The sequence below is a fragment of the Pteropus medius genome, unplaced genomic scaffold (assembly GCF_902729225.1).
Source record: "Pteropus medius unplaced genomic scaffold, Ma_sr-lr_union100, whole genome shotgun sequence".
NCBI lineage: Eukaryota > Metazoa > Chordata > Mammalia > Chiroptera > Pteropodidae > Pteropus > Pteropus medius.
This window is the reverse complement of record NW_024355205.1, coordinates 3,934,415-3,952,734: the sequence shown is the minus strand read 5'-3', so window position 1 is coordinate 3,952,734 and position 18,320 is coordinate 3,934,415. Positions and strand designations below refer to the sequence as shown.

Here is an 18,320-nt window from a genome sequence, read left to right as displayed (position 1 = left end):
GCAAGTTTGCTTCTTAAGAGAGCTCAGGCAGGAGAGGCTTGGGAGATGATAGTTGAAGGTATGGTATTGATGAGATCCTCCAGGGGCCTGGCGTGGGAACGTAGGTGTGGACAGGGTCCTGGCGTGGGGATGCAGGAAGTGGTATGGATAAATGCTACAGGTGTGACGTCAGGCCTTGGTGATGGAAGGGAAATTAATGGTAAAGAAAAGCAAGAGTCAGGCCAAATGCTAGTGCTGTATTGACAAATGGTGGTGCCATTGATTAAGATTAGGACAGCCCGAAGGGAGTGAGGACATGTTTGAGTTGAAAGTGAATATCAGAATAGAAAATATTTAGTAAATGCTGAATTGGAAAGAGAATCCGTATTTAAATCTCATAAGCTGAGGCGCTCAAATTCACTTGACCTAGTGAGGAGCCAAAATGATCTCATTAATAATGTAGCCTAAAGCTCCAGTGTAACCAGCAGATGGCATACTCCACGAAGTGATCTGAGGAACTGCTAAAGGCCCACCCACATGCCTGGAAACCACCCTACCTTGCCAGTTAGCCTGGAGCCCTGGAAGTGTTTTTGATGGCCAGCCATTACTGCTTTTCGTTTGAGTCAGTCTGTATTTTGCTAAGCAGAGTGTTCCTAAATGTTACGGAGCTCATCAAAGGAGGGCTATTGCTGTGAGTCTTCTTTTAGGCATCAGTAGACTTTAGTGCTTTGATACTTGTCCAGCATGCCAAAGGTAAGTGATTAATAACAGGCAGGGAACTTGCTGCTCACCCAGGTTAAGTATTAATTGGCTAAAAGAGAACAAGATAAACTTGGGACAAAAGAAATGTATGTGTGGTTATTAATGTGCTGTGCTTGCCTTTAGACATATCAGATGGTAGTTTTGCTAAGTGGAAACAGTCAAAATTGGAAGAAGGTGATGTTCCAGGACCCCTTTCCTCAGTGAGAGATGAAGCAGATTTGGCAGGTAACATGCACCCAGCCAGCCCGTCAAAGAAGAGTGTGATAAAAATGTAAGCACTGAATGTACCAACATGAATTACAAGGGAGTTGCAGTTTGAAGATCATAGCAGTTACAGAACCCTCAAAATTAAGCATCCTGTCCTTTCAGAGACAAATAAATTGTTGCACGAATGACAGATAAAAGCAAGCACATCTCCTTCTAGTCATTTGATTTCTGCCTCTTAACTCATCTTTATGGCAATTTTCAGGGCCTAAGGGGTTCCTAAACTTATAGGTCTCTGCTTTAGTTGATAGTTATTAACTGAATTTTTGTGTTGGAAATATCCAATGAAGGAGAATGATCTGAAATGTGGGGTTGACCTTCTGGATGAGTGACGTCTCTATATTTTGAAGCAAGAGACTCCAAGAAATCAAATTTGGAAGCCCAAAGGTACTAGAGGGTGATGGTTAAGAGCCAGGCAGCCTGGGTTCCAATCCTGAAGCAGTTGGTGTGAGCTTGAACAAGTTATCTGATCTCTTTGTTAAATGTGGATAACAGTGCCTACTTCACATGATTTTTATGAAGATTAAATGAGTTGACACAGGCAAATCCCTTAGAACAGTGCCAGACCTCTTATGAGCCCTCTTAAAACTTCTGGCATCCAGAAGCTGTTATGCCAGCTTTGCCCCATCACGTCCTCCTTAAAACCTCTTATAACACCTCAGCCTCCTTCTTAGACATAATATCAGTCACTTTGATTTAAAGGACTGTGGAAGTTTGGATGAAATGGGCAGTTACCAGAGAGTGAGTTTGATGGGAAGCAGTATGAAGTGCCCGCTGTAAGGACTCTGGGCTTGAGTTGGCCTTGTCGCCACAACCTGAGTCAGCCCTGCTGCAGTCAGAGCCAGGCAGCCATGGGGCTTCATGGGTGGGCTTTGTGCTTCTGTCTGACTGTCTCTGGGCAGCTGATGGACCTACCACATGTTTTTCAAGCACTTTGTTTTACTTAACGTTCTATTTTTATTGTCCAGAAGGCATTTCTTCTCCATCCCTGGCAGTTGTGCCAGAGAACTTGAATAGTTCTGCTGTTATCACAACCTTCGAAAACTTCACTAGAGAACTGAAAAGAAAATATGAGGTAATGGTGCACTAACAATGAAAAGCTAGCTCATTATGAGCTTAAAGTAACAAGTTGATATTATTCATTAATACTGTTGTTAACCATTCATGTGTGAAGATATTCCTGAGTCTTTTGGAGAGGTAAATTTGTCTTAGCTGTAGTCACTGATTTTAGAGCCTCTATGAATCATGGTTTGTATTTATAAGGCAGCTACAATAGGACCAGAAGGACCTAAATGGAAATCGGACTCATGGTTTGGTTTCATTGATAGCATTCTCAGATAACTGAACTTCCAGGAAGCAATGCAAGACAAGGAAGAAGGGGGAAAGGAAACATGTAGATAAGAGGTGTCTGGGACAAAGATGGAGTTAGGTTGTGGGTGAGTGGTCAGCTAAGTGGCATATCTTTGTGACACTACAAATATAGTTTGTCCTAAAACTTTATCTGCCAGATGAACTTAAAAACCATTTCTGTCCCCTCCTCTTTTGTCCTATTTGTATATCTCTAGAGTTACTTATTAGCATATTTGTGAGAAATATCTTACCCTAATATATATTCATTTAACTAACTTGGAAGATCTCCAAAGTCTTATTTTCTACAATACCAATGTTAATTTATAATGGAAGTTTGTACATAATATTCAATATGTATATCAATAGTATAAACGTAAGTTTTTTTTAAATTTTAGCTTACTTTTTATTGGTACCTACACTGAGGAAATAACATGGGAGGTGTATAATGTGGTGCCTTGTCATAATTCTTTAGCAGTAATATTTGCTATGAATATTATGTACTGTCAACCAACATCTTTTTACTGTAAAACCTGCACTCAATTTACATAGTTGTGGTTAACCCAAATGTGATCATTTTGTTATTGTTGTTATGGTTTAGCTTAGGTACAAAAGGAGTGCACTTAATTCAGAATATGCAAAGCAAGCACCAGATTGCCTAATAAAACTTTTAAACCAGATACATCAGTGCAGGTAAGTATTGGCTTTCAAAACAAGTTCATAAAAGTGCGATTTCTCATGTTTGTCTCATGACCACAGTCGTGGTCATGAAGAATTGAAGGTTGGGTAGATTTGAGGTTTGATACATTGTTTAACCCTGCCAAGTGTCTGGTTTTCCATTCATAAGGTGAGGAGTTGAATTAAAGGCCCTTCTTAAGCCTTTTTATGGTCTAAAATACTGTTCTTAAAAAATCCATAATCCAATTGTGAAAAGCATGGATATATATGTAGAAAATGCTGGTTAAATGATATGTGGTATATACATACAGTGGGATATTATTCAGCCTTATGAAAGAATAAAATTCTGATATAAGCTAGAACACAGATAAACTTTGAGGACATTATGCTAAGTGAAATGGACAAAAGGACATGTATGATTCCTCTTACATGAGGTACCTAGAATAGGCAAATTCATAGAGATAGAAGGTAGTATAGAGGATAGTGGTAGTTGAGGGAGTAGAAAATGGGAATTTATCATTTAATCAATACAGAGTTTCTGTTTGGGATGATGGAAGAATTCTGGAAATGGATAGTGGTGATGGTTGTACAACATTGTGAATGTACTTAATGCTACTGAATTGTATACTTAAAATGGTTAATGGGAAAATCTTATATATATTTTGCCACAATAAAAAATATTACACACTCATGCACATATGTGCACACATACCCCTATGACCGTGTAGCAAGAAGTCCAAGGGGCCAAGATTTTAGATATGAAAGACAAATGCAAGTGGGGAGATGGGTTTCTGTAGTGATTAGTGTTAATTCAGAGTGATTATAATGGAAGTGCTTCTAGAATGAGGTTTTAGAAACAAAGATTTGAATGGTATAGGGAAGATGAGAACAGAGATTTTTCCTGTTAAAGTGAATGGCCTGTAAATGCAGGAGGGGAAGAAAGTGACGGCAAGTTGGTTTTCTTAACTGAAGTAGAAAGTTTCTTAGGGAAGAATACATAATATGAATAGAAATTTGTAATTTTTTTCATACATTTATACATGCAATGCATACAATTCTCAAAACAAGTCCATGAAAAACTTTGGACTTGTGGAACTTTCATTATCTTTTAGATGGCATACATTGATCCATTTTTTCATTCAGAAAATGAACACTGAGCAGTGCTAGGTACTAGGTCTTGTGCTACCTGCAGGAGTGCCATGAGAACAAGCTCTATAAGCATCTTGTCTTCATGGAATTTTTAGCATAATTGAGAAGACACAAAGCAAGTGAACAAATAAACACTTTACATGGTGATTTGGCACAGGATAGTGACTGTTAGAAATTTCAGAGCTAAAACAGAAGTGGGAAAAAAATTTGTTAGCCACTTTTAGCTTTCAGAGCTAGCTTAAGGCAAGAGAAGGATGAGGAAGGGAAAGGTAAGAAGCAATGGGGAACCATGGTTGGTGGTATAGTGGCTTCCAGCCCAGGTCTGGCATTGGTCCTCTTTTCCCTCTAGTCATCTCTCCTTTGCTCTTCAGAGTATGATTCGAAATACTTGAAGCTTCCTTTGGGCTTCTGTTGAAAGGCTAAATCAAAGTTTGCACAGTTAAGTTTCAGGGGGGTGAGGATTAGCAGGCAGTGAGGGGAGGGATAAGAAGAGAGACATGTATTCTTAAAAAAAGAAATATCTGTATAGAAAATATGAAGTATTTTTGCAATAAGAGAATTAAGAGTGTCTTTTGTCACATCCAAGCAGTCCCAATGAAATTTGTTGTTTTTACTTTTATTAGACTTAATAAACTAGAGCAGTTTAACAATTTTGTTCTTCAAGAGCTGAGCAATCTTGAGAAGAATATTCTGGCTCTGAAATACCTTGAGAGGGATGTTATGGTAAGTTCTTTTTGTTTAGAATATTTTCTGTGACTTAAGAGAATCTGTTCTAGGGTAGAGTAACTGCTTACTACTTAAATACACCTTTTGTTCAATTTTAGGAATTTTGGGAGAAACAATCTGATGATCTGAAATCATTCTGTGATCTGCAAGTGCTGAGGTATTTCTTTTAAATAAATATTCTTTCTAGAAGTATCTTAGTTGAAAAATAAAGTACTGCTTTAGCTAGAGTGTGGGTGGTTGACGTTCATAAAACCTCATGTTAGTAGCTAAACAGTTGCTTTTTAAAAAAAAAAAAAAACAGGAACTTCTTTGGCACTCCCTGAGCATTGAGTGTGGCTAAGGATATCAACCTAGAAGTGTAAATTTTGAAAAGTGTAAATAGGATCATCCAGATTTCAGTATTTTTGATCCAAATTGTTTTATTTTTAAGCAGTATTTTTAGATATTGAAATGAGTAGATTTTGAGCAAAATATTTAGATTTCTGAGTAAACAGTTGATTTTCAGTTATGTGCTGAATTATGTTCTTGATAGACTATATTGTATATATTTTACATGTATATATTTTAAATATATGAGTATATATTAAACAACAGGTGGGGTTATCCTACCTCACATTCTTTTCACTGTGATTACTCAGTGTACATTCTGAGGCTGCTACTTCAATCCATCTGGAATGTCGTTCCATTTTCTGGAGTGTAAGGAATAGAATAATGGAGAGGGGGGCCCTTCATTCCTCTGCTTTTGCTCTGAGAGAAATTCTAATGTTTTCTTCCTGCTTGAACAATCAAAGGAATCCCTGTATAAATCTGCAATGATTAAAGCTTTATCTACTGGTTGAGAATCAGCTTCTGTCACAGAAATCTAGTCACATGGTTTTAGGAAGGATATTATTCTGATTATACCATGTATTTCAAAGAACAGCAACACTTTTGATATTTGAGTTGTCCATCCTCTGTTATTCCATTTAACACGATTAATAATAATGACAGTATGGACCACAGATTTTCAAAATTCTTTCATACACACAGATCTCCCTCCATCTACCATTATACATCATTAAAGGGGGTATGCTTTTAAACCTCTTCACTGGATGTTCCAGATTATAAATGGTTCTCAAACTTCTTGGAATTAGAACCTCTTAACACTTAAAAAATTTATTGAAAGTCCCCAAAGAACTTTTTCTTTATGAGTTCTATCCATAAAAATTTTCCATATTAAAAGTTGAAACTGAGATTTAGAACATATGTTTATTTTAAAATAACATATAAATATGTACATATTGATATAAGTAACACTTTTTACAAAATATAACCAGAGTTTTCAAAACAAATATGTGAGAAGAGTAGAATTGTTTTGTTTTTGCAAATCTCTTTAATGTCTGGCTTCATAGAAGACAGCTGCATTCTCATATCTGCTTCTGAATTCAATCTGTTGTGATATCACATGTCATGTAGCCTCTGAAAAACTCAACTGTGTATTTGTGAGAAGGTAAGGATTTAAAAAGCAAATAACGTCTTAGAATTGTTACCATTTACCAAAATAAATTTGGACCCCACAGAACCTTTGGAAGCTTAGTTTCCTTAGGAGTCCCCAAGAAAAAGGATTCCAAAGACTCACACTTTGAGAACTGCTAATATGAAGCAACATTATAACAAGCCTCAGAGAACATTATACCCCCTAGTCTTCTGAAATCTGGAGACTTCACTTATTTTGACTGAAACCCAGATTTTAGACAACTGTCTCTTCAGTTCATACAGATTACATTGTAGGATATTAATTATCATTACATTCATCTTCCGTGCTAACAGGCCCCTGTGCATTTAGAATACCTCAAAGAACAAAAATTACTTCTAACTATACATCTCTCAGGGTTTTGCATTTGCTCTCCTCTCTTCTGAATACCTAAGGAAACCACCCTGTGGCTTGCTGATGAGAGATGATGGTGATACTCTTAGCTCACACTGCATACTTACTGGGTACCAGGCTCTGGGCTAAGCACTTGAAGTTCCTGTGAGACTTAAAGAGGTTAATTAACTTGGTTGAGATCCAGTATCTGAATCTGGTTGGTATCCAGTGTTTGTCTTTTTGTCATATTTGCACATTGTTTGGCTTTACATATTTTTCTAGGGAGGTAAGAAGGACATTCCTCAGACTAGATTATTTCAGCCCCTAGCACAGTGCTACAGAGAGATGGGGATTCAATGATTTGAATGGTGGTCATGAAATACTTCTGTATATGTTGTGACAATGCTTAAAATGGAATCAAGTAAAACATTAACCTCTTATGTTGATATCTTGGATTGGCCATTGACCCTCCTTGACTAACGTCAGTAACATAACAATCTATGAAATGACTCTATGGTATATGTATGTACATGTATGTGTATTTTTATTTTTAAATTGCCTAATGTGAACATAATGAGATATCCAATTTCTTCTAGGCTAAATGAAATTCAGTCTTCATGAGGAAAGCCAAAGCCCAGTTTTGTTATTGCATTCTTGGGGTAGGTACAAAGGTTTACTTTGTTCAGTCGCTGTGAATTGGAATGGAGAAAACAAGCACTAAAAGATACTCTAACACTGTGTCCATATTACAGCTCTTCCACTGAGCGTCCTTCTCTTTCACACTGTCTCCCATCCTAGCAATTATCCTTTTGCATCTAGGTCATTCATTCAGTAAACATCTATTATTGAGTGCTTGCTGTGCATCAAGCACTATGCTAACCATGGAAATACAATGGTTAATACACAGACATGTTCCCACCCCCATTAAAAATAAATTCCCTGAAAGAAGACAGAAAAAAAGACAAGGAAAATAATTGTAAGTTTACTAAGTGCTTTGAAGGATACTAGCAAAGTGCTTTGGCAGAGAGCAATGGTATGAAATAACAGTTTCAGATAGGATGGCCATCAAAGATTTCTCTAAAGAAGTGACATTTAAGGTGGGGTTTCAAGAATAGGAAGGAGCTAGATTTGTGAACAGTTTAAAGCAACTGATTTGGGTGGGAGAGAACTTGACATCTTTGAGGAACAGAAAGTTCTTGGATCACAGTGATGTAAGGGGAACAGTTATTTGAAATGAAATTGGAAGCATGGCTGACTCGCTGTTGACCTTGTTGAAGAGTTTGGATTTTATACTAAGGGTGAAGGAAAATATGGATGGGTTTAGAGCAAAGGCATTGGGGGTGAGGGTAATATAATCTGATTGTATTTTAAGAAAATCATTCCAGTCGCTGTGTTGAGAATTTATTGGAGAAGTGAAGAATAGAGGAGGAAAGCTCAGCTGGATGGCTTTAGAGATGGTGATAAATGGAGAAATTCCAGATCCATTTTGAAGCTAGAACTAATAAATTACTGACAGATAGAAGCGGTAAGTAGGTAAAGGAAGAAGAAATATGGATGGCTCTTAGGTTTCTGTCTTTTAATAGTTGGATTGATGATGTTGCCAATTAGAGAGGTAGAGAAGACTTGGGGTGGGAGAAATGTATGGGTCAAGCAGAATCTCGAGTTCATTTGTTAACATTTTAACTTTCAGATGTCTAGTTTTGATGAGAACCTGCAATAATGGACAGTTTGTCAGAATAATACAGTTTAATAAAGGAGACTCCCAAATATATGGGATAACTTAGGCAAATATTCATAGAAGAAATAAAATTGATAAAGAATTCGTGTGCAAACGTGTATGGTCCAGATTGCAGCATGAAGATATCTGTGGAATACTTTAGCGCTTTTGACTAAATAGTACTAAACTTCAGTACTATCACAGCACATGGAAGAATAAAAATTCCCCAATTTTTAAATAAATCTTGAATACAATACAGACATCCAACAAAAATTGCATAGGGAACCATAGAACAATCTGTTAAAATAACTAAGCCAAAATTCTAAGCAAAATATTGGCAGACATAATTTAACAGCTTTTAAAGGAATGATGTCATGACCAAGTGAAATTTATTCCAGGAAAACAAAGGTAGTTTCATATTAGAGGATCAAGTAATACATCAATTACTAATAGATCTAGGGAGAAAAATTATTATGATTCTCTCCATGTATTTCAAAAGGCATTTGAAAAAATTGTACATCTGTTTGAATTTTTATAAAACTAAGTAAAATAGTAGAAACAAGATATTCTTTAGAATGATAAATCTCAGTCCGAAAACCACTATCATGCTTAATGGAGAAAGTCTAAATGCATTATTACTAAAATCAGGACCAATGGGTGGAGAGACTAAGTAACAAAAAAGTATCAATTTTATCATGGCAGAGAGCAGAGGAAGAAGCTCTCTTCTGACTCCTGTAAGGGCACTGATCTCACTCATGAGGGCCCTACTCTCATGACCTCGTTTACTGTAATCACCTCCCAAAGGCTCTACTTCCTAATACTGTCACATGTGGGGAAGGGGTTCAGCATATGAGTTTAAGGGCGGGGGGGAGGGGGGCGTGGGCACAAATATTCAGTCCTTAATATGAGATTAGTCTCAGTGGGATCTGAAGTTGCAACAGTGGAAGAAGGAGAGCAGACATCTTGGAAAGGCCAGAATGTGTGGTCAGAAAGTGGGATATTAAGAATCAAGATTTCGGGCGTGAGAAATCTGTGAAGATGACAAAATCTGAGAATGTGGCTGTATTGAGATAGAAGAAAATGCTGTAGGAGGTGAGGAGTCAGAGAACTGAGAAGCCAGAGCATGAAGTTGAGTCCTTTGTGATGATGTTGCAATTACTAGTAAGGCTGACAGGAAGCAACTGAACAGAGGGGCCAGGATGATGAATGCATAAGTCAGATGGATGGCATATAATCAGCAGTGAGGTTTCTGCAGGAGAAGGAAAAATGACCTGTGCGAGGCAGTGGGGAGCAAGTAGAATACCTGCCTTTGCACCTGGCCATGAAGTAATGTGATAACGGAATAAAAAAAGCTTTTAATTGAGAGGGTATGGGGAGATGTGGTACCTTCAGAAATCAGCCAGGTTTTAGTTAAAAGAAGGAGGCAAAGAGATATTTTTTTCCAAGAGGAAGCTAAGGATATTAAGGAGTTTGCCGTTGACAGATCAAGTTGTAAGGGTTGGACAGGAAGACCTCCACAGGGTGGGCAAAGGTAGTATATGGAGGCAGAAGAAGAGATGTACAAGCAACATCAGATAAGAATGTGGAGAATAATGGCTGTCTTTTGGTAGTTATTAAGGCAAAGAGGAATTTGAAACTGAATGGGATTGACTGTGAGCGATTTTTAAAGGAGGAAGTTTATAGAGTTATCTCTGTGAGCCTACTACTTCCCTGAACTGTCCAGCAGCTCCTGGGGCTACCACTCCATGAGCGTTCTGTGGTGTTGTGAGGCCCACAGAGTCAATAAATCTGAATGTGTGGAACAACCACCAACTGTTCTGTGCTTGGATACAGTCACTTTAAGGACAGCAAGTTTCCCGCCCAGTTAGATTCTTGTGAATATTATTTCGTTCACTCCCACAGCATTTAATAATGGGGCTTTTTAAACACATATCCACTTGTGGTTTTCTTCAATTTGGATGTCTGAACTAGATTTCCTAAGTAAGCCATATCCCAGTACATTTTTATAAGAGTGCAATTCCATTTCCCTTGAGTGTAGTAAGTATAAAAAAAAAAATGTGTTTTGTCATTTTATTTGAGAGTAAATGAAGTGGATGATTTTTAAAAACTCCAGGGTGATTTTTTTCACTTCTAGGAAATTAAAGATTAAGTAGGACTGTACAAGGACATGTACATGATATGTATTATAAACAGTTCTAATAGAGAGAGACTGGCAAGTGCCTAAATGCTCAGCTAGAGTTCAGTTAAATAGAGCCATACATTCATATGATATACCATGCAGTTATCAAAAAGAAAGATTTAGATCATATTAATTGACATGGGAAGACATTTAACTGTGAGTAAAAAAATTAAAGCTTGTTTTAAAGCAGCATTTATAACATCCCATTTGTTTTAAATGTTAGATGAGGATGTATATATTCATTCTCTCAATAAATTGTTGAGTCTCTTAGGTGCGAGGAACTGTCTTAGTAGCTGTGGGTGAAACAATGCCTGAGCGGTCCTTGACCTCACAGATTGTATGTTTTAGTAGGATAGACAGATGGTAAGCAAGGAAATAAGAATTCACGATAGTGCTTAGTGCTAAGAAGGAAAAAGTGTGAGAGACTCCTAGTGTGGAAGGAGAGTCAAGTTAAACCTCTCTAAGGAAGTGACATTTGGGCTAAAACTTGAGGGATGAGATAGAGCCAGGTGTGAAGATAGTGGGGGAAGACCATTTCACAGTGAATGGCCAAGACAGCTGTCTGAGGCCATAAGAAGCTTGAAATGTGCTAGGAATTCAGTGAGGACAAAACAAAAGTAGGGAGGGCAGAGTAGTATAAGCTGAGCTTGAGAGGTGGGGTGTATGTGATGTTGGGGGTCACCCAGGGCCTTACGGACCATGGTTAGGAAATTGGATTTTATTCCAGTTGTAGTGAAAGGGATACTAGTAAAAAACTGTTCTCAAGGCCTTTGTGTGTATGTTGGGGTGGGGAATGGGACGATGTGGGCAAGTGGAGGTGGAGCTGGGAGGGTTGCTGAGTGATTAGATGTGGTGGGAGGGGAAAAGCCAGGATTAAGGACCATGTTCAGGTCTGGGGCGTGAGCAACTTGGTGGAAATTAGTGTCATTTAAGGAGATAGTGAAGATTGAGAAAGGTCCAGTTTTATTGGTAGGGGGAGGGGGAAGATGTAGATAGATATTAAAAAGTGTGATTAGTGATGTCTATTCATTTTGTGGTTTTAGTGTCTGAATGGAGTTGTCATGTAAGTAACTGGATTCTTGAGACAAAGTCATGGCAGAGGGCTGAGCATAAGATTGACTGAGTTGACTTAGGAACTAAGAATAGAGAGAAGCCCCAGGACAAAAATCCAATGTGTTGAAGTTAGGTAAAGGAGGTAAAGCCAGCAAAAAAGGATAAGAAAGAGTTGACCAATGAGATAAGGAGAGGGTAGTGTTACAGAAGATGAATTTTTGTGTGTATATATTTATGAATAATTGAGATTCTAGAAGATGTTCATCAAAATGTCAACTGTGGTTATTTCTATATGATTAAATTTTAGATGAATTTACTTTCTAAGGCTATTCTATAATTTAATCCAAGATATGAATTGCTTTTGTGTAGTAGACTCAAACAGCATAACATTTAAAAAGCAAAGAGTTAAATTTTTCCCCTCTCCCTAACCTTCTCTCTTATCTATGATCCAGGGATAACGATCTCTTTACAGTTTGGTATTTATTCCTCCAGATATTTTTGTCCATAATTACAGAAGAATACATACGAATGTCTGTATAAATATACACATGTATATTTTTAAGTAACATAAATGGTATACTAAATATTATTTATATTGTTCTTGCTTTGTTCTCTCAGAATAAAGGTAGGATTTCATTCCAAGTCAAAAATATGGATCTACTTTTTTCTGAAAAATAGCTCCAAAATAGTTTATAACTTATACATTCAATTCTCTATTGATGAACATCAGGTGATTTTAAATTATTATTACAAATAAATTTGTAGTGAACACCCTTGACTATATCTTTAAAGATTTTCATTATCAAGAAAAAAATACCATTTTCTTTTGGAGAAACAACAACTCTTCAAATCAAAATAGTACTGAAAGAGGCTGTGGAAAAAAGGCTAATCTGGGCTAAGAATATTAAACTAATTCCCAGCCCTACTGGAGAATTGGATCAAATGTGAATTAACCATACGTGTTACAGTTGGTCACATGTAACAGAAATCAGATTCCAGTAGCTAAACCAAAGAGGGATTTTATCCATCCCCTAGTAAGCAGCAGCAGCCCAGGGGGAGGTCATCCAGGGCTGGTGTACAGTAGCTTTCAGCAGTCATTAGAGACCCAGGTTTTTTTTTTAGCTCCTTGCACTGCCATTCTTCCTGGGGCTTTGGGCTTTGTAGTCACCTACCACTGCTCTACCTCTTTTTATTTGTAATTTTGTTCATGATTTGGATAAATAAAGTCAATGACTGTAGACTGAAAATAGTTTATTATATAGTATAACTTGGTTGTGTAATAGAGGTTATTTGTAGTTTAATCTGCTCTACCTCTAAGTATTATCCCAGCAGAAAGAAAGGATGCGTGAAAGGTAAAAGATGTGTCAGCAGGATCTTCCCCTCCCACCTTTTTTTTTTTTCTCAGTTAGGGAAACAGTTATCATGGAAGCTCAGTGGATAGATATTTGTCTCTATCTTACTGGCCTGAACTGGGTCACATGATCCTCTCTCGTTGAAAGGGAATCTGGGGAGGTGAGAATTTAACAGAACATGTTACTGCCTTCCCAAAACTGAGGTTCTGTACATAAGGAAGAAAGAGAGTTTAGATGTCGGGTAGGTTACTAGTACTATGTCATTCCTGAAATAAATTACAGGTACTGAGCACAGAAAAAAAATGGAGAAATAACTTAAGTCACACATATGATTGTCCGCCATTCTCAATGAGAATATACCCTAATGTTTGCATTAGGATAGGAAAATCTGGTCCCTCATTGATAACAGCTCCTACCTACTTCTTGTTTTATGAACATTGAATCGGGCTGAATAGCAATCTGGTTATTGACAACGTGCATTTTTCACACTGCGTTGCTCCAAAAGTCAGCCCAGCCACTTCACCTGGTATTCCAGTCAAGAAATAGCTATCTTTTCTTGAACATTGGAGGAAAAAATAACTTGCTGTGTTATAGACTTTTGAGAGAGAGCATATTTAAGAGATTTTTGAGGGTGATTTTAACTCTAGCCAGTTTTCACAGGTACACTGACTTTAGCTTCCAGTGGCCATGTAAGATGCAACTTCACCGAAAATCTGAGTTAGGGCTGTAACTGATAAAAAGGATTGACATTCATATTGGCTCACTGATTTCTGAGAGTGGGGGATAGTTCAAGCTTGAATAACCCTCTTTTCTCTTTTTCCCTTTCCACCAGTCTGAGATGCCTGAAGAAGAAAAAGTTGACTCTTCCACACAAGTGGTGCTTTGGTACCCTGAGCTCATTCATTTTACTCCACGCCAAACAGAATCCCTGAGAACTCCTGAGTTAGAATCGAATAGAATCGAATCAACTAGAATAGAATAGAATTTGTTGGTGGTTTGCAATTGTGTTATTGTCCATTTGTTCACAAAAGTTAAACTTTTGTATTAAAATTTGGCAAGAAAAAAAAGGAAGTTCAGGATGTTTAACAACGTGGAGTGTTGTGGCTTTTTTAAAACATGATTTTAAAAGTAAAATTGATTTTTACTTGAGAATGTCAAGTTTTGTGGGGAAAAGTATTTTAGCAGCATCTGTATACATACTATTTAGTATATTCTTTGAAGGAGAATTTAATTTGAATGTGATGAAAATATCTCAGATGAAGATGAAGTATTTTGAAATAGTTTTTTCATTTAATCTACAAATATTCTAGTTTCTCCAGTACTTTAACAAAATTGCCAGATTTAGCAGAGGAGAAATATTCATCATGTGATTATTACTGAATGCTCTAATAGCTTCTGAGCACATGAAGTTGCATATACAGTTGAGTGTTTGAATTTATTTTAGGAAAATGAAACCTATGTAATTTAAGGCCATCTACAAAGTAATTTTGTTCATGATTTGGATAAATAAAGTCAATGACTGTAGACTGAAAACAGTTTATTCATTATATAGTATAACTTGCTTAGTAATAGAGGTTATTTGTAGTTTAATCTGCCAAAACAAATGTTTATAACCCCAATTTGTCATTTTTTTCTTTAGAATTTTTATATGAGCTATATTGTATACTGTAAACTTTATAGAATATAAAAACACTTATATTTTAAGTCCAGAGGATCTAATTAACCTTATTTTATTTAGGCACATTCAGTTTAGGGCTCACAGTCTCTGGCGACCTGAAGTTTTATGGATTTCAGTGTCATTACATCAACTGTCTTCATGGAAGGACATCTAAAGAATATGTATGACTTCTGGTAACTAATGAACATATATTTCAGAACTTTTCCTGCGAGGCCTTGAGGTAGCTCATATGGTAGATGTTGGATGTGATCTTGGTTGTTAACGAGCTTAGTCTAAAGACACCCAGGTAACTGAAAATCTCAAGACTGTATGTGATAAGCGCCATAAATGAAGTGTAAACTGAACACTATCAGAGTTGTGAGGAGGGAGAGGCCATTTTTGTTGAGGTGATCAGGGATGGCTTCTTGGAGGAGAGGTCCCCTTTGAAATAGATCTTGAAGGTTGAGGGTGGGTTTTCTTCTGGTTAGTGAAGAGGGATTAACATGAACAATGGAACAGAGGCATAAAAATGCAGAATTTGTTTGAGGCCATAATGGAGTGTTAGTGGAAATTAAATTTGTTTAGGCTCAAACCGAAGTGCTTTAACTGGCTTGATAAGAAAGACTTTATTCTGTAAGTGAGAAAGAGCCACTGCAGACTTAATAGAGAATGGTACGATGAACACAGTGGTTTAGGAAGATCGATATGAAGCATGAAGACTGAATTCATTTTACCAGGAGATTTTAACAGTAGTTAAGGCCTCCACTGGAACAAAGGTCCTGGGAATGAACAAGAAGTGTGGAAAACAGCTGACAAGCGCTGTGCCAGGTTGCGTGTGAGACGAGTGAGGTGGGTGGCAGGACATAGGGATGGATGTACTCTTGTGGATACATGGAGGGAGGCTGGATTGTAGGTGCTTTGACTGAGCTGATGATGTTCAGCCAGCAGGGGAGCAAGGACAGCAGCAGCTCCTCACCCAACCCCACTGACTTTGTCCTATACTCTGGGCCCATGACAGCTGTGGATCATGCTCACCCCCTTTCTGACTCACTCCTATTGGGAACAGTCCTGCACCCAACCAGTCTGTAGCCTCAGCCTCCTTTGTCATTTCCAGTATCCTTCTGTGCTCTAACCTTCCATCTTCCACAGCAGCCCTTCCCTTTGTTTACTTCCATCTTCACGGTCCTTCCACAGCACATTATCTCCTGGCTTTTGCACTTTAAACACAGTCCAGCAGCATGAACAACTCTCATTTTCTTCCGTCCTTCCTAGCCCCTTGACTCCTTCCCTACCCTTCCTGTGACAAGAAGAGTCAGGCTGATTCTCTCCAAGGTTCAGGGCCCCGGTGGGATGCTTTCAGTATGAGATTTGTTTGGGGCCATAGATGATAATATGGTGATTCAGTACTGAAGTATATTCTGACTATCTTTCCTGTGGAAACAAAGGGACCCAAGGCCTCACTTCCTCTGTTGCCCTATTGTGGGGAGTGGGAGGCTGGCTACCAGATCCTCAGCCTCAACCTGCAGATTCATTCAGACTTTCCCTTCAACTGTGCATACCACAAACACATTCATTCTCTTTCCTGCTTGCTCACTCACCTTAGTTCTCTTTTAGCAACTACTGTAACCATTCCTTCATATCCCCAGTTCTTAGACATTATTTTCATGTGGCTTGTTTGATTTTGTTTTTCTGACTTCTCATTCACTCCGAAACCCCCTGCAATTTGCTAACTGCCTCCCCTTGACCAAACCTAATGCCTTTTTGTCAGTAGTTGCCCACCTGACCTTCCTGTAGCATTTGATTCTGTTTAAATATTCAGGGACACTACTTTCTCTTCTTTCTCTGGCTACTTCTTCAGCCTCAAATTCTGATTAATTCTCTGGAAAGTGCTGGCTTTCTTGTCTCTTTGTCTTTTCTCAGGTGCAAATGGCTTCCTGGGCCTCAGTGCATTTGCACCTACCCACTAGACAAGCACCAACTGGGAATTGTGCACGTGCTTCAGACTGAACGTGTCCACAACTAACTCTCATCCTCTGCTGCCCCTGCCCCATCTCAGTCCAGACCCTCCCCTGCTGAGCCCATGGCATCCGCATTCACTCCTGTCTCTAAGTTCAGAATCTTAACTTTGACTCTTACCCCTTCAAAATTTTGTGGCATCTCCCAGTGAAGTCTCCTATGTGATCTAGTATAGATTTCCCCCAACTTGTGCAAGAAATGCCACAATTGTGCTTCTGCCCAGCTTCTTTCCCCAATAACTGCAGAGTTTCTGTCCACAACACCCATCCAATCCATTGTTCCCCCACTGAATACCATAATGGTTCCCTGTTAGCCTGGCACTCAAGGCTGTACATTTGCAGCCTTCTACCCGTCACCCTATCCTGAAGCCTCCTCTTTACTAATAGAAGTTTCTGGAATGTGCTATGACAGCTGTGTCGTGCTGCTCCCTAACTTTGTTTCTTCTGCTGGAAGCCCACTTCACCCAATTCTTCCCTTAGTGAGCCCCTAACTGTGCTTCCAGGCCTGGCTCTGGTTCTATTTTCTTAATATAAGGTCTTCCCCACCTCCCAACCCAAGTCACAGTTGACCAGCTTTCCTGTTGGCTTGCTCAGTGACTGTATTCATCTCTGAGATCGCACTTAGCTCGGGAAGTGGTCATGGTTGGTTTACAGGCCTGTGGCCTAGCCTGCTCCCTGTATTCTCAAGCCTTGGTCATCTTTGTGCCTTAGGAGAAATGGAAGATGTCCAAATTTGCAATTGCGGGAGGAGACAGAAGCAGGAGAACCTCTGGGCTCCTTCAGGGTCTCAGAAGCCAAAGGACAAGAGAATTTTGAGAATGAGGCTATTAATCGTTTTATGTGGCAATGAAGTCAAGAAAAGTAGGAATAATTCCTACCGTGGGTCTTGGTCAAGGGAACACGTGATAGTAATTTTAAGTGTCAGCTTGGCTTGGCTATGGTGCCAAGTTGTTTGGTCCAACACTAGTCTAGATGTTTTGTGAAATATTTTGTAGATGTGATTAATATTTAAGTCAGTAGACTTCGAGTAAAGCAGATTACTCTCCATAATGTGGGTGGGCCTCATCCAGTCAGCTGAAAGCCTTAAGAGAAAAGACTGAGATTGCCCGAAGAAGAAGCAATCCTGCCTCAAGATGACAACATAGAAACTCTGCCTTAGTTTCCAGCCTATTGGCCCACCCTGCAGATTTCAGACTCAAGGCTGCACTCTCAACTCTTACCTGACTTTCCAGCCTGCTAGCATTCCCTATAGATTTCACACTTGCCAGCCCCACAACTGTGTGAGCAAATTGCTTAAAATATATGTCTCGCTCTGTATCTATCATCCATCCATCTATCTGTCTATCCATCATCTATCTATTTACCTATTTATCTATCTATCTATCATCATCTACCAACCTATTGAGATATAGATATATCTTATTCTGTTTTTTTTCTAGAGAACCCTGGATAATACAGGATGTCTCTAAGCCAGTGTAGCTTAGACTTCTCCCAGGAGCCTATGAAATGAAGCATGATGTTTGTATGATAGGAAAGTGGGTGAGTGGGGGGTCAGGGTGGTGAAAATATATGGGCAATAAGTGCCAATGAGTCCAG

At 38.5% G+C, this 18,320-nt stretch overlaps 1 protein-coding gene across 1 annotated transcript in view; it reads left to right on the top strand.

Moving 5' to 3' along the window:
• SYCP2L (synaptonemal complex protein 2 like) overlaps nt 1-16,732 on the top strand; it is a 72,516-nt gene extending 55,784 nt beyond the window's left edge. Inside the window, exons 26-31 of the mRNA XM_039857899.1 lie at nt 865-966; nt 1,974-2,080; nt 2,954-3,045; nt 4,803-4,902; nt 5,004-5,062; nt 16,630-16,732. Of these exons, the coding sequence (XP_039713833.1) occupies nt 865-966; nt 1,974-2,080; nt 2,954-3,045; nt 4,803-4,902; nt 5,004-5,062; nt 16,630-16,732 (563 nt within the window). The remainder of the gene's footprint in view (nt 1-864; nt 967-1,973; nt 2,081-2,953; nt 3,046-4,802; nt 4,903-5,003; nt 5,063-16,629) is intronic.
• The last annotated feature ends 1,588 nt before the right edge of the window (nt 16,733-18,320 follow it).